Consider the following 25,192-nt stretch of genomic DNA (forward strand, 5'->3'; position numbering starts at 1 on the left):
CTCTCTCTCTCTCTCTCTCTCTCTCTCTCTCTCTCTCTCTCTCTCTCTCTCTCTCTCTGTGTGTGTGTGTATATATATATATATAAGTGCTAATAATTTTGTAATTGTTTGTGGAATCGTATGTTTAATAGAAAATGATGATCACCTATCCATTTTACTTTGTTATCTTGCATGCTTCACTGAATCAACCCGAATTTGTATTCCTAGGAGAGTGAAAGTTTCAGTTCTCTAAGCAATAAGCAACCCGGATTAGTAAGCTATTGGTTGTATATAAACAGTAAACCATCAAATAAGCAGGAGGGCTATAAATTCAAGTTACAGCTATGTAAAATCCTGTATCTAAAGCCTATGACTTCTCTGATCCTTTGCCTACAAAAAGCAAAGGACGAAACAGAAATGTGAAACAATCAATAAATGAATGTCATGTGTGTGAGTTTTTCCTTTACAATGGGCTGATGAGCTTCAAGGGTCCCAAGTTAATCAGTCAAGGCAGAATGCGTCTCCCATGGGAGCAAACCTGTAGATAGATCAGCCAAATTGGATAAAACAAAGTCTCTCAGCCCTGTGTCCCAAACTTCACAAAACTTCTGTGGCCAATCGGGTGGTTCAATGGCCTCCGTCCCCAACCCAGGAGCTCTATCTCTTGAGCCTTCGTTTTGGTTTTCTTGCCAATCAGCGACATAAGTGGCGACTCGTCTGTAAAACTTTGCTCTGAAAACCTCCCACACCTGGTATTTGTAGTGATTGATTATAGCCGTACTCTGAGGCAAATTCATGTACCTGAAGCCCTTCTGGAGGTGAAAATGGTGCACCACATTAAGCAGAGTGGTGTCAAGTGCATCTGGTCTAACAATCGATTTATGCCTCTCAGGACTCTGGAGACGGCAAGTGTACCCTACCGTTACTCCCTGTGAGGGAGGTGAATTCAGCCCAGATGGCCCGAAGCTGTGGCAAGATGTTCTGATCTCTGCTATAGTTCTTGATGATGATGAAAAATTTGCCACCAAAGCACGAAGTGAGTTCTGGCCTACATAACTCGATTTCCTGAATCTTTGGTGCCTAGGAGGCGAATATGGGAAGTAAAAATACTCATCCACGTCCATGAACGAAACCCACTCACATTCAGCCCTTGCTCTGAGAGCACAGTGAGAGAATCCCGCTTCTTGAGTCTTGATCCAGGGCCAGACATGCCTAGTGACATTGTAGTTCTCAAGATCAAGTTCTTGAATCACCTCATCAATCCCATCATCACTATTGTTATCATATATAAACCATCTCTCAACTCCAAGCCAAGAATGATACATAATCCACTCCCTGATGGCTGAGGCCTGGTTCCACACCATTGTACACACACAAAGTTCGTATTTCCCCTCCATCTTCTTCTTCTGACCCTCAAAACCTGAATCAGAAACTTTCGCCACAGATGGAATAAGCACATGCTTATGAGCTCGAGCATGAAAATAGTGTGTAGCTCCAATAGTCACACGAATGCCCTTAACCTTATCGAGCTTGTTCATCAAGGTCCTAGGCAACGAACACCTAACAACCTCCTGAGCAGCAGTCAAAGCCTTCGTCCTCAGCACATACCTACCGTTTTTTTCCCATTTCCCCAACCCAAAATGGCAACTGAACTGACTCGGATCGGACTCCCTATCAGCCCTCAAGTTCAATCCCTTCACAAATACAACAACAGTGCCCCCATCAAGTGCAGCTGCATACGCCACATTTTCCCAAGAACACGAATTAACCCTGCGATTATCCAACCACAACCCCTTTTCACCTCCCGCAAAAACTCCATTTCTACCACTCCACCTCAAATTTGCATCAGCTGAATAGTTCACAGATGGAAGTGGGCACCTCACAACAGACCTAAACTCATCATATTCATCAAAAGACAGCACCTTTAACACAGAAAAATCACCACTACTACCATTGCTAGTACTCAACACAGTTACACCAGAATAAACACATTCCAATTCATCAACAACACTCTTCTTCAACAACCCATCATTCTTAACCAACAACAAAACATGATCAGGGAACAAAACCCGGTTCTCTATTCTCAATGGGTACAAAAAACTACCAAAATCTTGAACCGATTGAGCAGTAGTGCTGGAACTAGAAGAGGACAAGAGGGATAAGCTTGAAACTACTAAAACCGGGTGAAAAGCTGAAGAAGCAAAAGGGAGAGTACGGGATAAGAGATAAAGAAAGGTGAGGAAGCTAAAGCACAAGACAAGAGATCTCACAGACAACAAGTGTGGGAGAGAAAGTAGTGATGAATCAGATTGTCTGAGAATGCGTTTTCTCTTGCGGCGTTGATCTGAAGAAGAGCTCATCTGTATTGTGTTAGTAAAGATTTTAAAGATCTGGTAACAGAGTTTAAAGGGAGGAATGGAAATGGGAAAATTCTTTTCTTGCAGATCTGTGTGTGTGCCGACAGTAGTTGTGCACTTTGTCTTCTTTCTTTTTACTTTAAGGTTCGTTGGTTGCTTCTGGTAATTGGGTAAATGTCGGGAAGACAATACAGAAAAGAAAAAGTGTATCTTATTTCCTTTTCTTCAGCCTTCTTTTTCTGGCAGTGGACGCTTTTGTTGAAATTAATTGCAAGGAATTGGGATTTCATCGAATTTTCGGTTACAAAATTTATCTTATTCTTTTTACTTTATTTAGTATACACACGTCACGTGTATATAAATTTTTTTTTTAAAATTAACTATATAATATTATTTTTATACACGTAATGTGTATATATTGGAGTAGAATATAAAATAAGATTTGTAATAAAGAAACAATCCGAGATTGGTCCGATTTTGCACAAATTTTGATATTTTATATTCTTGTTTATACAAATAAATAAAACTTCGATAATGTGCAATTTAAAATAGTGATGGATCCTATACAAATAATTTAAAAAGATCGACTAATCATTATATAATTTTGATTCCACGTAGAAGTGAAGCTCCCTCTACCAAGTCGTATTCGATCAATTTTTGGTCTAATATACCATTGCTCCTATTGTTTGTTAGAGCTTATAGGCACATATAAGATCAGAACAACATTTGTAAGTTTGGTTATAATTTTCACATACTTAAGTTGACTAGTCTAGTTCGAGAATAAATAGGTGTAATAAATGCAAATAGTGATGTCATACTTGGCAATCGAGATTTAGGATATTCGTGATTTTGATCCGTTTAGATCAGTTACATCAAGATAACGTAAATATATTGTGGATCAGGGATAGACCGTACAACCTAACTATGTAATAACATAATCAGGTTGGAGTTTTTGTAATTTGAACGATCTGACTCGTATAAAAACATGCAGATATTTTGTGTATGATCATAAACACAATTATCAGAGGATCTTTAAATCTTTTTTAATACATAAATTATTCGTATTTTTGTTGAATCTTGATTGGAATTTATGAAAAAGTCACGAAATTAAGTTTGGGGGATAAATACACCATTTAACTCGGGGTACTCATATAAGCTATTAGTTAGAATGTGGATTAGATTATATAAACACCGTAAAATTAAATTTAATTATGCAAACAACCTTTGTATTTTATAGTATATTTCTTGAGGGGTATCGAAATACTAGTAATATTTTGTTGCTGAATAAGAATATATTTATAATTTTATAAAAGAAAAAAAGAATGTTTATATAATTAGACTTAATTTCAAGTAAAGTCGATGTAATCCATAGTGTGTATTTGAAATCTGAATATGATGATGTAATAAAATGAAACTGGGAACAAAGCAATTGCATTTATGATGAATTAAATGAAATGACCAAATCATGTTGGTACTTAGAAAATTTTGTTTGTCAGAAATTTTAGTACCCAAACATACATACAAATTGTAAAAGGAGTGGAGAGGTTGTTTGTACTAAAATTCAGAGCTTCATGGTCTCTCCATATGTGGGAAGAAGCCATCACTATTCAAATTTTAGTACAAACAAATAATATATTTTTGGCTATATCCAATTCAATGGTATAAAGATATAAGGAAGACAAAATCCATATATGAGTTCATTCTAATACATATATATATATATATATGTAGTAAACATATGAATCAAAAATACATAAATTTGAAAATTCAAAAAAACACAAATATTATGTAAATAGACATGCGTTTTGAGAACAAGAAATGTATTTTTTTTTTCTTTTCTATAGTCCATTTTCAACTTTTCATTCTCTCTCAAAATTGATACTTGAGGTATTATTTTTTCAAGCATATCAACGGATGATGATGCAGCAAGCCCTATTAGCCCAGTACCGCCTTCATCCTACTTACGAGGCAGTAGTCAATCAAGCCTAATTCCAATCTATTGGTAGCCCCTCCAGCTCAACTGACACATCAACTACATTTCACATATCAAATGACATGTCACAACAAAGGCGCGTCAGCAAGGTCAAGCCCGACAATCGTAGTCTATTGGATAAAACAAATAGATAAGAATTTCCTCTTTTATCGATTACTTCTCAGTTGATACGGGAGATTTTATTCCTGCTCACGTGGGAGACATATAATGTAACATACAATTGGACCAACTATATCACGAGAAAACAAACATCCCAAAAACTTCAACAGTATCTTAACCACCCTCAACAACCTCCCAATTTCTCTTATCTTGCTCTTATAAATATAGATGTAGGCAAATAACGGATGTAACTTTATCTTTCAACTTTACTTTTACTCTTTACACGCTTATTTAACTCTCCACTAATAATTATTTATTAATTACTTTTACTTTATGAAGCGGCCCATAAAGAAGGAAATGAAAACAAAGGGGACAGAACAAAAGCTACGGAATATGGTCCTCCTCTTTTGGGATTATGTAGATACCCTTTATTGGGATTTGTCATCTACTTTATCTAATAATCAAAATGGGGTCTCAAAGATTTGATATAATTACATATAAATATTCTACAATTTAAAAATTTATATTTAGTGTTTTTTATGCATTAGTGCATGTCAATATGTAGAATAGCAGTTTGTTCATAAAAGATTAGTTTGTAACATGTAGAAGGGTAGTTTGATCATAAAAGATTCGTTTGACCTACAATAAGTTAAAAATAAAGTCAAGTGGAAGTAAATATGAATCTTTATTCAATTTTTTTTATTAATATAAATAAATTCATGAACTCTAATTAATGAGTATCTATTTATTGTATGGAGACAAACATCAATCGTACTAAATAATTTTTTAAGACTCTACGTATAATTACACTAAACTTTAACGGAGGGGTGTAATTGTCCCTATTTAATAATAATTTTTTTCCCTTTTATTCCTCTTAAGTTGGTAACTAACCAATAGGTCTTTAATTAGTATATGTATTAACATAGGTCAAATCATAGAGTGAGGCCGAAATTTGCTTTAAAAAATAGCTAAAAGTACAAATAATAACCCTAAAAATTATGTAGAACGTGAATTATTTGTTCCGCAGTCCTTTTGTAATAAAATGATAATTATATTGTTACATTAATATATATATATATATGTGAATTATGGCTAAACTCTGTTTACCTTTTGTATTTTTTTAAATAATTACAAATTTTCATGTATTTTAAAAATAAGCTAATAATTTCTCTGTATTTTAATAAATTCCAGCACAAAATTCCCCTAATTAAAGTGCGTTTGGGCTTAATTTTTTGCGTGTTTTGACTATTTTTCTTAATTGACCAAAATGTCCCATATTGTATCTAAAATTACATGGTCAAATTGACTTTTTTTATGATTTTTATTATTTTTCTCTCTTTTAAAAATATAAATTCTTTTGTTCTTAAAAATATTTATATTAAATATGAAAATGCCAAAAAATAGAAAAGTTACATTACAATGACAATTATACTAAAATTTTTGGTTTTCAAATTTGGAAATCTATATGAATATAAATATTAAGAAATTATAATAATTATAAGTTACAAATTAATTTAAATATGTTTATTAATTATATTTATGATAAATAATATTTATATTTAAATTAGTATTATATGTATTTAAAATTTAAAAATCCAATATATATATATATTGGATACAAAATGGTTAAGTATAATAATAATTATAATTATTTAATTAAAATATATAATTAATAGATATAATTAAATTAATTAAAAAAAATGGGGGCGGCAGCGCACGGAAGGGAGACAGGATGCGGTCTCCCATTGTTGGTTTGCGGATCCTTCTTTTATCAGGACGATGTCGCCAGATTTGGTAATTGTCACCCCCATTTGCCAGAAGATACAGACCTTTCAATTTTTTTAAAAAATTTAACGGTTGAAATTATTTGATTAGATTTAACGATTATTATTATTTAATTAAAAAAGATTCACTAGTCATTAAAATAAAAAATAATATATAATAAAAAAGGCATAACGATCATATAACAAAAAAATTAATATCATTAAGACAATTTAACGGAAAGAGACACGTAAGATATGTTCAATAAAATAGGGGGATTTACCTATTTTTAAAGTATAAAGAGATTTTTAGTTGAATTTTTAAAATAGAGAAAAATTTTATAGTATTTAGACATGACCTAATAGTGTAATACCCTTTTCAAATAAAAAAGGAATTAATAGTGTAATACATGACAATTATAATTAATTACAAATGACATGAAAATAATAAATTTTAATAAATATATATATAAATTGAATAGCACATTAGGTGTAAATTGAATTAATAACCTTAAAACTTTATTTATTAATTAAAGAGATAATTACATTTTTCTCTTCGGAAATTTGGTGTAACTATACATAAGTTTTCTGTGGTTTCGAAAATTACATTTAGTACTTCTAAGGTTTGTTTCCATCTAACAAATAAGTTCCTCTGTTAGTCAATCACTGAATTAGGACGATATTGCAAAAATGGATAAAAATTCTTATTTACCTTCAATTGACTTATTACTATAATTTATTGCAGGTTAAAAAATCTTTTTATAAGCAAAGTACCCTTATACATTTTCACACAGGTATATTTTCATCATTATAAGGTAGTTTAGTCACAAAAAAATTATTTAACCCATAATAAGTCAATCAATGATAAATACCAATTTTCATTCAACTTTTTTATTAGGCATAACTACATTACACTCTCATTTCTTGAGGTTTGATGTAATTACACATAAATTCTCTGTGATCTAAAAAAAATCATCTATTACCTATGAAGTTTGTTTTTATATAACAAATAAATCCATGTGTTAGTCAAAACTCACCGAATTTAATGATATTAACAAAAAAATTGGATAAAAAATTATGCTTACCACTGACTTAACACTAATTTACTGAAGGTTATATAAATCTTTTAATGGCCAAATTACCTTTATACATTTTCACACGTTAATGCATATGAAAAGGTATATTTTCATCATTATAAGGGTAGTTTAGTCAGAAAATATTTGTTTGACCTGCAACAAGTTAAAAATAAGTCAATAAAAGATAACTATCAATTTTAACTCAAGATTTTGTTAATAACAATAAATTCAATGAATTTCGACTAAAGAAATGACCTATTTATTAGTTTGGAGCAAACTTCAAGGTTATAGATATAATTTTTCAGACCACAGGGGTTCTATATGTAACTATACCAAACTCATGGGATGAGAGTGTAATTATCCCTTTTTATTAATATCAATAAATTAAGTGAATCTTGACCAATGAACATGCCTATTTGTTAGACAAAAGCAAACCTCAAGAGTACTAAATGTAATTTTTTAAAGTATGGGGATCTATATATAATTACACCAAACTTCAGGAAGAAGTGTAATAATTCCTTAATTCAAAAAAGTCTCCAATGTTTGGAATAATCAAGAATATCCTTTTATTATTTAAAAATTACCGATACCCCTCATTGCTTGATGAAATAATATAATATTGGATGAAAATCAAGAGCTTTCACTTTGCCCTTACTGTATTTTCTTTTTAATTTTAATAATTATAGATGGAAAAAAAATAGATGGATGAAAAAAGTTGAAAAATTATATAAAGAAAAATTGTCAACTTAATCTATAAAAAATGTTAGAAAATTCTAAAAAAATAAGTAAAATTATAATTCATAATTCATAAGAGTATTTTTGGTCAATTTATCATAAAAATGGATAAAAATCTAATGGAGACCGATGAATTGATATAGTTATTGAACAATCGTTAAAATCAAGAAAGATATTGATAATTTATGAACAATAAAGAAGTAATTGCAATTATATGAAAGTATAGAAAAATTCATGGATTAAATTTAAGTGAAAACAAATAGGTTAAGATTGATGAATTGTGTGAAGTAATTATAGTATGAGTTGGAGGTGAGGGTCAAAGATTTGTAATAATTAGTGAAGTGAGAGTGAAATGTGTTTAAGAGACAAGTGATCTGAAATTGAAGGAATGAAAGGAGGAAGGTGCATATGCATCTCTATCTTCCTAAATCAATACTACATCTCATCTTATAATTCATTATTCCACCCACCATTTAAAATATGTTCTGTTGTACGGTGTAATGTCTTTATATTTAAAGTAATTATCATGATTAATAAAATATAAGTTGAGTAAAATGCTCTCGATTTGTATTTATTTTTCTCATATTTTTTAATAAACTCTTACTTAATGTACAATTAAAATCAATTTATTTTATTGATTTTGATCAATTATTCATGTTATCTTTTTTTATTTAATTAAATAAATATATATAAAAAATGAATCATGCACACACATCGAGACGAGTGTGGTAGGTTTGAGAAGTTTATAATCGTCAAACTCATTTCATTTCTATTGGGCTTGTCTGTGGGCCAATACAAACCTATTTTACGACCATAAGTGTATGGTTTTGGGCCGTGATATGATATTGAACGTTCTGTGGCCCAAGAAGGAAATGGGCCTTGGGCCCATCTTTAAACGAAGGAAAAAGACTGAATTCCACTCAACTGTCTTTATTCTCTTTCTTCCAAATAAGTATGAACATTATTTACCCAAAGAATTAACAACACTCACAAAATCAAAGAAAAACTGAAGCTAAGAGTTCTCGCTCTTGGAACGAAGAGTGAGAGGTTCAATGCTTTTAGCCCTATTGTATGACAGATTACATAGGATTAATACAGCAGTTTGAGACCCTCCATTAGAGCATCTGTGTGCTCCGGCTTGCCCACAGAAACACGAACGTAACCGGCTAATTCTTTGTTACTGTAGTGACGAATCATGACGCCCATTTTTGCAAGGTCTTCCTGTAACAAGTGTTGAGTTTGTAAAGTAAGTTTTTCAAACCAAATACGTAAACACAAGAAAAAAGGATTGACAAGTGCAAAAAGACATAAATGTGCTGTGCCGACTCAACAGCATATACTCGTGCAAATATATGTCTGCGTGTTCATGTGAAGCACAAATGGTGATCGAATGATGAGTATTTAGAAGAATGCAACATCATCGCTGAAGCAAAAACTTTGATATAAAACAACTGAATTGATCATACCTTCAATTTCTTAGCATCCCTTCCAGATGTAACCTCACAAAGAATGAAGTTGGAGTAGCTTGGATATGGATTGAGAAAGGGTACTTCTTTCAAAAGTTTGAAGAGCCTCTCCCGTTCTTGCACCAAAGCCATTTTCACATTCTGTCATGAATCGAGGATATGATAAATACTTGTGTCTAAAAATAGAAACTCAATTGAAAGCGTGCGTTTCTTTCTCAGTCAATAAATCACAGGACATAGGAAATGCCGAGATATACATGTTGCCACTTGGTACCTCTAGATAGACGGGATTCTCTAATGCTGCACAAGCAGCAATTTCAGCAGCAACAGACACATTATATGGTTGTTTAGCCCTCCATAGGTACTGGATAATGCTCAACGGAAATGCTCCATATCCAACTCGAAGTCCCGCTAAAGCTGAAGCACCACAATATTAATTATAATATTAATTCAAATTCAACTACATAATCCATGCTAATTATAATATAATTTTCTGCTAAGTGAAAAGAACCGTGCATTAGAGCACTTCGTTAAGCAGTATGGTAGGTTTAATTAGGCAGAGAAGGCACGTCCAAAGAAATTCTTAAGGTTCGGAAGTTGGCTCGAATGAGGATGTGGATGGAGATCTGACATATACTTTGCTCATAGTGAAATAAATGCAGGTCTATAAGCTTACATAGTATAGTTATTAGGAATGTTAGAAAACCACCATGGCCCATGGCATATATGATTGCCCTGAGGCCCTCAGCAATTTAGAGTTTTATGAGTGAAATATATATAAGTGATTATACATGGCCACCAGTCTTACTCATAGTATATGTAAAATTACCATTCTTCATAACCTAGTTTTTATGGTTTCAAATGTGGACTGCAAGTCAATGATGTAGGGATACTTGGAGGGCATACAAACTACACTTCCATCAATCTCCATTACATATTATGCTAAAGTCTTGCATAAATAAAATTTCATGAGTTTCTAAAGCTTCATTTTTGGATTGTGAAGTAATTTGAAGTGTACAGATCCTATGTTTAGCAGTTGGAAAGGAGAAAGATTATACCAGCTCTTTTGCTAAATGTCCGAAGCACAATAAGATTTTCATACTTCTTAACCCATCTCATCTTGGACTCAATTCCAGCGAATTCAATATATGCTTCATCCAAAACAACCAATATTGGCAGCTTAAGTATTTCCCGAAGAGTTTCATCATTGATAATGCTGCCACGTAGAAGAAAAAATACATATAGGAACATCAATGTGAAGCCAAAACTCAGTCCATAACGGCAAAATATTGTAGAATTTCAAAATTAGCAATTTATGTTATCGATAACACAATGACACCAGCAATTGCAGAGCTACTTCCTCTTAGTTCTGATATATAATATTGCCTTTTATTTTTAGGTCAAAAAGTTCAGGTACATAAAGTATATTATGCAATTTTTGTTACTTGATAGCAACAACACACATAAGCTCTTTGATCCAATACTAGACCTGTCATCCCCACATTAAAATATATGATGTCAGAAATAAACATTTGAGACAACAAAAATATTCAGAAACAACTTGAGCTAATTAAACATACAAATATTATTTAAAAGATTAATATAACAAATTTGGCATTGCATTATGCTACAAATAATTTCTAAACCTAACACTTGACACAGCAGCAAAGAACGTATATGGCTCATGGTACTTGGAACAAAAACAATGAACCCAGAACAAATTTACCTCCCATCTGGATTATTTGGTGAGGTCAGAAATATACACTTTGGTTTCTCCTGCTCAACAACTTCAATTATCCGTTTTACATCCAAGCTGAAGTCGGGCTTCCGAGGAACTGCTAAACGGAATAAGCTCAGAGTTAAATGCATGGATTTGATATCCAAGATGGTAAGCAACTTAATTAAGGAAAATGCAGAAACAATAATTATAAACTTAGAATTCACACTACTAGATGTTGTAGTAATTTCTATAAACATCATATGCATCACATCCATTTCCTTGCTGCAAACCGGATTTTTATTAATTCCATTAACTGCCAGGAAATGTAATGTAGTGCAAACTCATCAAAGTAACAACACAAAGAATAGCCGGAAAGAGACTTGCAGAAGACTGCAAGAATCTACACAAAAGTGGTAAAGTAAGTTGAATCAGAAACCAATAGGTAGCCAAAAGAAAAGAAGGAACAAACTTACCCTTGATAACAAGTGCAGCATTAACAGCTGCATCAAACTCATACATAGTAAAGGTTGGTGGGCAATCCAAAATCTTGTCACCAGGTTCTAAGACACATCTGGGAGATCGAAAAAACAAAGACACACAAATTAGACCTGAACAAAGAATAAGACCTGAAACTTTAAACTTCAGCAAGAACTGTGCTACAAACCGCATGATCAAATCAATAAGCTCATCTGCACCACAGCCAGCGAGAATATAGTCAGCTTCAATACCAGAATCCTCAGCAAGTGCAGCTCGCAATCTACGGCTTTCCGGATCAGGATAAATATAAGGGAATCTAATGGAACCCAAAGCTTTAAATACCTACAAGGAATTAGTTTGACGGCAAAACCATGGAAATTGGAAAATATTAAAATGATGCCTGCACAAAAATAAATGGTGATTTTAAATAAACCGGGTCATGATAACAAAAAGAAGACATTCAGCAATGCTAGCCATACCTCTGGAGGTGGACCATATGGATTTTCATTTGCATCTAATTTGACAATATCCTCAGGCTTCCTACCAAGACGAGTAGACAACACCTGCATACATAACTTTAACATTTAGAAAACAAAGACTCTAGGAAATCATGATTATGCGATAATTCTGCCTTCTCTTGGTTTGAGAATCAACTGGCAAACATTGAGATACTTGGAAATGTTCATCAGAAAAAGACTTGAAACAACTCCAGGATATCTATAGCAATGCAGTTATCACTAAGTCATCCAACCAACAAGTTCATAACTCAAAACAAAATGCATTCATCTAAACCAGAATCGAACTTCCAAAACACTAAAATTATCAATTGACTTTTAATAAATGCACAAAGGAAAATCTTGTGCAAATTGAAGAGAGCAAACCATAAATTAGATCATTAGCCTAGAGTGCCTACCAAATCAAATTAAATTAAATACAGGCCTTCAAACACTCTTCATTGCGTTTAATTTTCCCATAATTTATTAGCTATTCACATGTTATTGACATGTTAATTTATAGAATATCAACAAAAACTGATGACGGGTCAAGAAATTGACCTCGAAAGGTAGAATAGGCTGATATGGGGACAATTTACGGAGATGGGGTCGAATAAAAGACTCCCCAGCACGGAGGCGGCGGAGGAGGACCCCGGCGGTTTCATAGACGTAATTCTACCCCGCGTCAGCTTCCCCTCCAAGGAACAAAAACTAGGAGTGGGTTTTGGTCTGTCGACACAAAGAGATGAAGTGTTGCAGAAGAAATCAATCACCCCCATCACCGTGTATGATCGATTAATCTCTCCCGCCGCAGAAATCAATTGTAGTAACAATTAAGCAAAATGGAAAAAAGAAGGATTCAGAGCATCAGTGGGTGGGGTATGAAAAATCTGAACCCTAAACCATGTAAGGCAATGGTAGTTGGTAGCACGCCAGCAGCAGCAGCAACACAGTTACAGTGTGTAGTACAAACTGTATAATACAAAACTACGCGGTATTTTCCTTTTTTCTTTTAAGTATAATTAAACCGATCACTCCTAAAATTTAACATTATTACTCGAATACTCTGCCTATTTTGAAGAATTAAATTTAGTATTTTTAATATTTATTTCTATTAATAAATATATTTTTTATTAATTAAAATTTATTAAATTTATTTATGTTAGTAAAAAAAATTAAATATCTTTTTTCTGATCATAATGTTATTCTTTTTTTTTTCTAATTATTTAAAATATCGTGGACGTCTAAAACAGCAGAAATATAAGAGCACAATTGCCCTCAATTTGGACGACATGGCGGCTTATTTTTAATTCTTTTAGTTTCTGAACTTTAAACTTTAAATTTAGAAATGAACTAAAAAGCTAAATTAATTAATTTTAAATATTTTTAAATTCAAAATAATCAGAAAAAAAATTTAAATTTCAGTTTCAGTACTTATAATAGCAATTTAAATTTAAATATTATTTATAGTATTTTTATTTAAATATTTTTAACTTAATAATAAATTAATTATTAATATATTATTTTTAAAATTATTAACATTTGTATTCGTCAAGATATTATAAATTTAATATTTTAATTTTTGTATTGTGCTTTTAATTTAATAATTTAACTTAAATTATAAAACTTCAAATATTTTATATACTTTTTCCATATTTTTTAGGCAAATATATTTAAAAAAAATTATATAACCTTTAAGATAAATGACAATCCAAAAAAAACACTGAAAACAAATCAAAGATGTCCAAGTCGAATATATAAATGTTATGAGGGCATTATAGTCCAAAACGTCAAAAATTAAGGTGAAAAACAGCTAAAAAAACATCTCAAAACACATGCGTCGTGCATTTAATACATCTTTCGCTAATTACCAACGAAATAGATATTTTTTGCTGAACTTTATAAAATATAGAAGGGGTTAAATTCATTGTAGCCCTTAATAAGGCCGTGTTTATAGAACAAAAACATAAGATGTAGCCAAAATAAACAATACTAAATGGCCCAATAGCATCACCCGTCCCATCTTTTGGCATTTTATGTGAAAACAAAATCATATATTTGTCGCACATCGGTTACAAACGACCAAACTTGCACAACTGCGCCAAGATCTCATCTACTAACAAGATTTTCCAACCCTCATTCCACCACTCTCGATGTGGGTTAACTAGCATACTTTTATTGGGGGGCAGGAGAACCCGAATTTGTATGTGGAGGAAAATAAGGTGGCATGTGATGATTATATAAATATCAAGTCTCAAATTTTGCAAGTTATAAAAGGACTAGAGACCCGACCTAGACAAGGGCCGGTCGACTCGTATCAACGTCATACCAACATTCTGAGGAAACATAGCAATGGGAGAAAGAAACATTGAAACTCACTTGGCCCCATTGGAATTCATCAGGAAATTAAAAGAAAGAGAAGCAAGTTGAGAGAGAAATGCCGAAAGATTTTCATTAGCTGGTTTACTTGTGGTTTCAGAGTTCTTGATATATACATCCAATTTGGTACACATCTTGGGACAAATGCTACCCAAGAAAGAATCTACTATCCCAACTCATCTACCTCCATTGATCAAAAGAATAATTACCTCGTACAACTGGCTAACAGTTTCTTGGACTATCAACAAGCTTTGATATTTCACCACTTGTATCTCTACATGTAGCCATGCCATGAAAGGACTGGTTTCTGAAAGAAGAAGGGAACTTGGTGTTGACGATGGTTTGGCCGTCTCCTCTTCTCCAAAACTTGGGGCTCAGGAACTCTGCTCCCGGTATCGTACAACATGTGTTGCCCCCAGAATCAGTGCCTGACATCCTTCGAGTTGAAATTGCAAAGTCGTGTGACATCTCGTCCAGCACCCTCTCCAGCCCATCTACTCGTTTCTCCAACGAGCTCATTCCCTTCTGGGAGCTTCCGATGAATCTCTGAAGTAAGAAAATACACCATGCTTGGATCAGTATATATAAGCCTCAGCAAAGTTATAGGACTACTTGTGGGGAAGATTAGGCAAATCAAATGTGTTGGGGATAACTATATAGAAATCATCCCTACTATTTGAATAATTACACTGGCACGGCATCCCCTCATTAAAGATATTTTGTTGCAATAACACTCGTACGCTTACACCCCTTTTCAAAAGTTTGTGTTACAATTACACCCCATCAGTGTAGTGAAAACTCATTGACACAGTCAATGTAATTACTCAGACAGTAAAATGGTTTTATGTAGTTTGTCCTAGTTGAGGACATGTTGGTGTAATTAAGCAATCTCAGTTTGTACCTGTAGCAGATCCAACAAATTCGATTGCTGGTTTTCAATCTGCAGAAGTTGTCTGCGGATCAAAGAGAGGTCCTCAAAATCCTGATTCTCAATGTTATCATTGGTAACACATCCACCAGTGATGTTCGCATTGTCATTACAATTAAAAGGGACCACCCGAGACCGAAAGTTTTTCTTCAAATTCAGCTTACGGGCACTCGAGAAACATAGTCTACTATCCTCATTTCCTACCGTGCTCTTCTGGCTACTGGTTGTAGATGAGCAACTAGACGCAGGTGACCTGGTTGCCACTGTCTTCCTCAGCTGGGGGATTTCCGAGCCAACATTGCCAGCACTTCCAGAAAGCAGAGAAGTAGAGTCTCCGCTGCTGCTGGTGTCTGGTTATCAAAGAAAGGTTTAGTGTCAGCGAGAGCATTCATATGTAATATTTTCTCATGGTCAAGATTTAAACAACTGAACTGACAAAGAAAAATAGTAATATCTCTTCGCACAGAACACACGAAAATAATTGCCGTATAGAAACTATGGATTCTGCTAAACAAAGAAACAATCATTATGCAATCATAGAGTTAAAGAGTAGAAAAGGGCTAAACAAGAATCATGATTATGTTGCAATTATTACAGATCTCCAACCAACAAGAAGAAGGGATTTCCTTATTCATCATAGTTAAAACTTTGGTCACATGCTAATCCCAAAATGTAATCTTTCTACAAACTTGTTCATTAGTTACCTAATTGTATTGCTTTCGTATCAGATATTGGAGAGGATTACATCTAAAAGCAATGAATATGTGAACTACAAACACACGTTTGCTAAAGCACGACTTTTACATTCTTGAGTTGTGAATCGAGTCCAGGAACGGTAAAAAAAACGTTTCTCTGACCTTTAGGCGATGACGCTTCTTCAGATAGCCCGGGAAGATCTCTCCACATCTCCAATGCTCGATTCATCGTCTCCCTCACAACTTTAACCTGTTGCAGTTGAAAAAGTGAAGGAAAATGGTTAGAGAACACTCAAATTCTGGGAAAAGTTTCAAGTAAAAACAAGGCTTTACCTTATCGAATCTCCTGCTCTCCAAGGCAGCCACACAAGCACCTTGAAACTCCGCCGTCAAACTTCTCTCCGGCCCCGCTACCACTTTCTCCAGAACTTCCGCTGCCGCTTTTCTCGCCGCCCAATCTTCACTGCTCAAGAATTCAACCGCCGTCGATACGACAGAACTCAACGAACTCTTACTTTTCACACAACCAGAACTCGTAACACTACCAATAAACAACAATAAAGCAGGCTTCGCCTTGAAGCAATCACTCTTCACCAACTTCAACACCCTCGGCAGAAGCTTCCTCAGCTCCGCCGCGTCCGGCTCTGGCGCCGCCTCCACCGCTGCAGAAAGGCAGAGCGACGACCCGATCTGGGCATTCAAATCCTGCTCGTGGAAAAGCGCGTCCACGAGCGGCTTTAGGATGACGGTAAACGGCGGCGAGTTAACGTGAGTTGTGATGGAAGAAACAGCGTCAACGCAGGCCGCTCGGACGGCTGAGTCAGGATCGCGTAGGCGACGGAGGACGGTGGAGATCATACGCGAAATATGGGGCGACAGAGCGTCCCCGTGAGCAGCGGAGAGGACGCCCAGGAGACGAACGCACTGGCGGCGGACAGGGGATTTTTCCGACGAGTCCGTGGTGGAGAGGCAATTCAAGAAAGGAGCAAAAGCGTCATTGGGAAGCGATCTAGCTATGGTTTCCAGCTCGTTGGCCGCCATAGAAAGCGTATCCCTGTCTGAAAGCTTGTTAAGACAAGTATTCACCCGTGTTTTCAGTTCGCCAGAGGTTTGCTTTGTGATAGCCATTGTCTGAGACTGACCCAAATGATGAAACGAAAAGAGACGCCAGAGGTGGCGGTGCAGTCGGTGGCATACGGCGGAGGAGGAAGAGGAGAAGCGTAAATGGGTAGATGAAGTGGGAGGAGGGGAGGGGGTTGGTTTTTATATGTTGAGGAGAGAACGTGCGTGGTAGTAGGCAGTAAGAAAATCCCATATGACCCCAAAAATATTCAATTAATGTGATGATTGATGCCATAGATTTATTATGTAATTGATTTTATTTAATTAGATTTGATTTAAATAAAAAAATTCTAAATATTAAAACGGCATAATGGATTTTATGTAACAAAATATTTTTTTTACTCCATCAAACATATACACATTTGTAAGTTTTTACAATAAAATATATAATATCATTTTTATTTATATTGTGTGTATATTATATAAAATAAAAATATATAATTAACACGATTTACAATTTGGTCCAAATTTTGTTACATGAGGTGTTCCCGCTTTGATTTTGGATGAAATTCACGCTTTTGTCCTGAAAAGGCACCCGCTACAGAGATAAGGCCTTGGGACTTAAAAGCTACTCAAATTTCTCGTCTGCAGCCAAAATGGGACGCTGGCCTACATCAATAATAAAATTTAAAATAAAAAAAATAGGATAATTACTCTTTCCTACACTAAGATTTGGTGTAATTACGCATAAACCCCATATAGATTGGAAAATTATATCTAGCACCCTTGAAATTTATTTTCGTCTAACAAATAAGTCTCTTCACTAGTCAAATTACATCGAATATGCTAATATTAACAAAAATATTTAAATAAAAATTATTATTTATCCTCAACTGATTAATTATTGATTTATTGCAAGTCTAATAATTTTTTTGGACTAAACTACCCGTCTAATGGTAAAGATATATTTTCTCAAATACATTCACGTGTGAAGATGTATGAGAATAATTTTGCTAACATTAATAATTTTGATGAATTTTGATTGATAAAGGAACTTATATATTAAAAAGAAGCAAATCTCAGAGATGTTAGATATAATTTTTAAAATTATAATTATATCAAATCTTATGAGACAAGCGTGTAATTATATCTAAAAATTTTCAAATTGGAAAGATGGGGTAGATACTTTTATTCTTATTTATTTTTTATTTTGAGAGTAAAATATTGTTATTATTGATTGCATTGGAAATGGGAAAGTATGATTGTAGTAATTTATATTACCAAAAAGAGAAATGAGGAAATCTTTTACCGAAATTCTTCAACTTTCTTAATTGTGCTTCCGTCACATTTGGTGACCAGTCTTCACACATTAAAGGAGGGTTGTTGGTCGCCCCATTTAATTTCTTACTGCATTTTCTTTATTTTATATCTATAAATTATATAAAAAAATTTAAAATAAATTTAATGACATAATTTTTATAAACATAATAATGTATATAGAGTGAAACGAAATAGAATATGTAATAGGAATTGCAACAGAAAATTCAATTCGATTTGTTATAGCTTTTATTTTAGGGATGATTATACCCCATTTTCTGAGATTCGATGTAATTACACGTAGATCATTTGTGATTTGAAAAATTACAACTAGCACCTTTAAGGTTTGCTTTCGTCTGACAAATAAGTTCTTTTGTTAATCAAGATTCACCAATTTTTTTTATATCAACAAAAAAAATAGAAAAAAAATCTATATCTAGCTCCAATTGACTTATTACTGATTTGTTGCAGATCAAAATAAATTATTTTATTACCAAATTACCTTCATACGTTTTCATGTGTTAATGCATGTGAGGATTCACCATTATAAAATTAGCTTAGTCGAGAAAAAATATTTGAGGTACAGAAAGTGAGTAGTTTTTTTTTTTTTTTTTTTTTAATATCAGCAAATTCAGTGAATCTAATTATTAGATGGAAGCAAACCTCAAGGGTGCTATATGTAATTTTTCAAATAACAGGGATTTTACATGTAAATTACACCAAACCTCAGAAAAAAAATAGTGTAATTATTTTGATTATTAATCTAGTAATTCATCAATAATTTTAAAATAGCATGTAATCTAATAATATTATTTTTTTATAACTAAAACAAAAATATAGATATTAATAAAAAAAATTTAATAAATGCAAATTGAATATAATTTCTAAAGTTTGGAATGTATTTTTTATAGAAGTTATTCAGCAATGAATTTATCATAAATGTGAAGAAATAAAGATGGTCGAAAATAACAAAACAATAAACACATTTATAATCAACGTGAAAAAGAAAAATCAAATTGCTAAACTAAAGATTAAAAAATATGTTGGATTGAGATTCACATATATTATTTTTTGTATATATTTTGCATTCTAAGGCATAAAACATATTGACTTGAATTTTTGTTTGGTTATAAAAAATAATATTAATTGATGTATACAATTAATATTTTTTAATAATTGATAAATTTTTATAGCGTACGAGCTTTTTTAGTTTTACTCGTTATAAAAAGTAATATTAATTGATGTATACGATTAATATTTTTCAATAATTGATAAATTATTAAAGTATACGAGCTTTTTTAATTTTACTCCTAATTAGTGGAATATTTCATTTATTTTCATCATTTGTCAATATTCATACGAGTATAGGAGATCGGAGAAATCAATTACGTGTGTTGGACATAAGATCGTAAATGAATCGAATTTAGTTCAATACCTTATTTTTTAAATTTATTTTGATTATTATTAAATTTAAAAAATTATATTTAAACTTAATTTGATTATTAATTCAATCAAATTTAAACGAGTTTAAATAGAATTAAATGTGTGTTGAACTTAAGTATTTTTTATATTTTACAATATATTTTATTATTTTATATTAGTTGAATCGGACTCGAATTGAGTTTGCAAGTTTATCGAATAAAAAAGTTTAGGTATATTGAAGCCAACACGGTAATGATCGAGTTTAGTATAATATCTTATTGTTTAAATATATTCTACTTATTATTAGATTTTTAAAAGTTATATTTAAATTTAATTTAATTATTATACATTCAGTTTTATTGAGGTTTGATACAATTATAAATATCCCATGTTTAAGAAATGATTTATATGACTTATATATTATTTATTTATTTTAATAATAGATTATTATTAAACACCATTACATAGTGATACTTATATTTAAATTGATATAATTATTAATAATTAAAATTTATATTATAATTATAGTCGATTCACAATAAATAATTTATTTGTAATAAAAAAGGAATAAAACATAGACAATTTCGTGCCATAGAAGAAAGTGAAGAAATATAATATTTATACTAATATAAAAAAAATTAAATCTACAACGATTATTAATGACATCATCATATAATTTTTTTATAAAACTCCTTGAAATTAATTATATAATTAATTTATATATTAATTAATATTTTTTTAATAATATATTTTTATTTTATAATATATTATAGCGAGGGCTCTGAATGCAGAGCATGTGAGGGGGAGATGGGGAGGCGTTTGTATTCAAGAATTTTCACCTCTTTATGTGGCAGGGCGTCACGTGACACTGCACCTCCACATTCATTGAACTCATTATTTCAGATTCCACAGTTGAATCATCCTTTTTTTATTATTAAAAAATAATTATATTTACACTTTTTTATGATTTTTTTATATAAATTATCATTGGCTTTTTTACGTAAGGGATAATCCGTTTTCTAAGATTTGATATAATTATATCTAAATTTTTTTGTAGTTTGAAAAATTACATTTATCACCCTGAAGTTTGTTTCTGTCTAATAGACAAGTGTCTCTATTAGTTAAAATTAACTGAATTTGATGAAAAAATTTAATAAAAATTGATATTTACCCTCGATTGACTTATTGTAGGTCAAATAATTTTTTTCGACTAAACTACTCTTATAACGGTTAATATATACATCCTGACACGTACTAATGCATGAAGATGTATGAGGGTTAAAAAAATTTATCTGACCTGCAATAAATCAGTAATAAGTCGATTTTGGGTAAATATAAATTTTTTTTTCTGCTTTCTTTGTTAATATCAGTAAATTTGATAAATTTTATCTAACAGAGAGACTTATTTGTTAGACGGAAGCAAACCTCAAGGGTGCTAAATATAATTTTGGAAATCACAAAGGGGTTTATGTATAATTACACCAAATCTCGGGAGTGGAGAGTGTAATTATTCCTTTAAGTAATTACAGAAATTACTCCTAACAGGTAAAAAATAGGTGTAGTTTGTATAATAATGTTGATATTTTTTTGGATTGTATGTGTAATGTTTCAAAATGCATAGATAGTTTGTGTAAATAATTCGTAGATTTGGGGGGTGAAAATGTAATTATTTCTATTTTTAAATACGATCGGCCTCATTATTATATCTTTTTTACATTCAACTCAAATACTAATTCAAGAAATTGATATTTCTAAATCAACAAGCATATCCAAAACAGATAAAGAAACAAGGCACTGTTACGAAAAATAGACTATAAATCCACATTCGTCGGACTCGAACCGACGAACTCTTGGTTGTGAGACCTCCACATCAAAAACAAAGAGATTGAGGCCATATGGCATAAAATCGTTACACAAATAAAGTCTGGTCGACTCCAATTAATTTTGTATAATAAATATAAAATATGATAAGTTACTCTTTTAGAATTGTACACCAATTATAGACCAAGTATAATATATTTACCGTACAATTAATTTAAATTTGACCTAACTCAATTTGAGTTGGAATTTCGCATATATAAGATAAGTATTGTACTAGATGTCTTTGTTTACATTCAAAAAGAGAAAGATTGAGAAAAATAATGTAGAGTTTGTGAATTTATACATAATTACGAATACTTTCTCGTTGTTTGAATAATTACCAATCTTTATGGTATTTGATAAAATTGTGTAACCCTTGAATAGATATTTGGAATTATCAACTTTATTATTATTATATTTTTTAAAAAAAATTAAAAAAATATATAAAAGAAAAAAAAGACGAAGTGGATGAAAATTTTAAAAAAATATAAAATAACCCATTACTCCATTAAAAAAATTCATAAAATAAGTAAAATCACAATTCACAGTTCAAAAATATCATTCTTATCAATTCGGCACAAAAATAAATAAAAATCCTAAAAAGACTAATAAATTGAACTAATGATTCAACAATTAATAAAATTATATAATACTAATAACCTCTCAAATAATAAAAAAATATTTTTTAGTTATACTAAAATTACATGAGAACTTGCCGTAATTTATCCTATTATTTATTTAATGCAACATATATATTATACAAGCGAATAGATGGATGGATGGATGGATGGATTATTGTTAGGACAAGACGAATTGGCTATTATGTCTGGACGTACACGTGGCATTTGCTTTTCTCTCTGTAAGAAAAAGGATAACATGGGCATGTGCAAATCACATGCTCCCAACCCATAACCAAATTGGACTGTACGTACCATACTTAACTGCATAATCCCATGCTAACATGCCACATTAATTTAAAACTCCCAAAATTAGGGAATTTTTTAATTTTTTATTCTCAATTCATATTATATTTTTGTATTACATTTAGTATATATTATAGTTATAAAATAGTTTTTTTCAAAAATAAATTAATGGTGTAAGTTTCAAATATTAAGATGGTTTGTGCTTGCCCTTCTCCATATTTACAATTTTTTTTAAAAAAAACTAAATAGCAAATAGGCGATGTACTCTTTTTCCGTGCGCGTATTTTTCATTAGTTCAACTATACTGATAATATAAACAGGCGTTTCAAATCGATTACATAAGATAAGCTAATTTTAATGACAAAATTATGAGATTCATATAAAACCAGAGTGGATGATACATCATCCAATAGAACATCGATTGCACTGCACCCCCATATTATATTAACATCATCTGTGAGAATGAGGCCATGTGTTCATCCCAAGCCCCTTATTCGGGATTGATAATATAAACAAACGTTCCACATTAAATACAAAACGAGGAGCTTGAGAGACTTATAAATCCCAAAACATCATCTTTCTAACCTAACATTTTTTAATAAAATCATAAAATCTATATGATGTATAATCGAACAGTACCTAATGCAATGGGATACCCATCACATATTACACAACATTTAATACTAACCAATTATGCCATATTCTGTCATTTGAAAGGAACAGAAAAACGACTGGGCATGTGAAAATAATAATGGAGGGTGATGAGCGAAGGTCAATGTGTGTAGCGGACCACATACATTACATACCCTAGCCACCAGCCATACCATACCATACCATACAATCATTCATCCCCTCGCATAACTTTCACCATAATAAATTACAATGATTTTTTTTTTGACATAATTATAAATATATTTGTATTATTTAAAAAATTTACTAATACTTCTGTAATTTTAATGGCCATCAAATTGGATTTTCATATATATACTTTTATGGTGAATTGATCAAAATATCGTTGCGAACTATAATTGATGATCTAAGTGGATACTTTTTTTAATAATTTTTAAAATTTTCTATTCACCTCATTCGATTTTCTTTTATGATTAATTTTTCAGATTAAAAAGAAACAGAAAGGATAAAATTGATAATTCTAAACCTTCATAAAAAAATTACATAATTTTATTAATTTGTTTTAATAACAAAAAAAATCATAATTATAACAAATTAAACTCATTCTAATGTACCCTAAATTTGAATAAATGTCCCCCGTGACCTAAATCGCAAACGCAATAATTCCTGCGGCTACACTTCTACTACTCTTTAGAAACTTTGAGAAATATTTCATGTGTTGAGATTGCTTTATTGATTAAAATAAGACCCTGTTTGGTATATTAGATTTATGATTGCTATGAATAGTGATTTGATTTTAACATTTCGATGGAGTTGTGATCATCGGTTCATTTTTTCACTAGTAATTATGTCTCAAATTAGACTAAAAAAAAATAGTAGACTTATAACTTAATTTACAAAAATGGTTTTGGTTCATTTTGTATATTTATGGAGCTATCGTGGTGCGCTCTTCTTTTAGGGTCGTGTTTGGATTGATCTTGAACTTTATGAATTAATGCTCAATAAAAAATATTTCAAATTTAGATTTGAAATTCTTTGAATTTAAGATTATTCAAACAAATTCGACGAATTTGTCATTAAGAATTTGAAATCCATTCATTCAAATATAACATTAGGTAATAGTTATGGTTCAAATCGAATATTTTTTACAATATTAAGTACTCCTATAATCAGTTTTATAGGGGGAGGGGGGAGAGAGACACACTTCTTGAATATTTATGGAGTTATTGTAGTGTGTTCGTTCTTTAGGTAGCAGGTATGGTTGAAACGGAGCATTTCACAATAGTGATCGGCGACGATAGGGATGGCAACGACACGAATTTGAGATGGATTTGTCAAAATTCAGGACCCATCGAATTGGACCCAGTGGGCCACCCATGTTTAATGCATTAAAATATTAAAAATTTTAGAATATGTAATATTTGTATAAACAATAAAATATTTACAAACTGTTTATATTATTATTTTAATTTATAAAAAATATTAGGTTCATGTACTATATATAAGTATGCATATATTTTTTTTTTATATTTATGTACAATACATTTTATATAAATATATAAAATATACAAAATAATAATAATTGGATCAGATCCCAATCCAAACCAATAGGACATGAACTTGGTTGGAATGGGTCCGAGCCCAACCCATACCCATTGACATTCCTAGCGAGTATTCCTACAGTCAATTACATACTCTTTTAATAGTAATTATGATTCAAATAAAATATTTCACAATAATCTAAAACTGTTATAAATCACATATAATAAGTGTTGCTACATCAACTGCTATTTCCCTATTTTTTTGAGAATTCATGTTAT

At 31.6% G+C, this 25,192-nt stretch overlaps 3 protein-coding genes across 3 annotated transcripts; all 3 read right to left on the minus strand.

Annotated features, from left to right (window-relative positions):
- Window positions 449-2,535, minus strand: LOC105168184 (glycosyltransferase family 92 protein RCOM_0530710-like). The gene has a single exon (XM_011088141.2). It carries the CDS (start codon window positions 2,337-2,339, stop codon window positions 477-479), a length of 1,863 nt encoding a protein of 620 aa, XP_011086443.1. The 5' UTR covers window positions 2,340-2,535; the 3' UTR covers window positions 449-476.
- On the minus strand, window positions 8,914-13,112 carry LOC105168185 (histidinol-phosphate aminotransferase, chloroplastic-like). The gene is given in 10 exon segments (XM_011088143.2): window positions 8,914-9,220; window positions 9,466-9,606; window positions 9,740-9,882; window positions 10,524-10,681; window positions 11,192-11,300; window positions 11,659-11,756; window positions 11,850-12,004; window positions 12,142-12,225; window positions 12,718-12,788; window positions 12,791-13,112. Coding segments are annotated over 10 exon segments (1,236 nt in total). The 5' UTR covers window positions 12,936-13,112; the 3' UTR covers window positions 8,914-9,088.
- LOC105168186 (TORTIFOLIA1-like protein 4) lies at window positions 14,583-17,468 on the minus strand. Its single transcript, XM_011088144.2, has 4 exons — window positions 16,492-17,468; window positions 16,321-16,408; window positions 15,437-15,813; window positions 14,583-15,081 (listed from the first exon to the last, which is right to left on the minus strand). Exons 1-4 carry the CDS (start codon window positions 17,284-17,286, stop codon window positions 14,758-14,760), a joined length of 1,584 nt encoding a protein of 527 aa, XP_011086446.1. The 5' UTR covers window positions 17,287-17,468; the 3' UTR covers window positions 14,583-14,757.

This window comes from Sesamum indicum, linkage group LG8 (assembly GCF_000512975.1).
Source record: "Sesamum indicum cultivar Zhongzhi No. 13 linkage group LG8, S_indicum_v1.0, whole genome shotgun sequence".
Classification (NCBI taxonomy): domain Eukaryota; kingdom Viridiplantae; phylum Streptophyta; class Magnoliopsida; order Lamiales; family Pedaliaceae; genus Sesamum; species Sesamum indicum.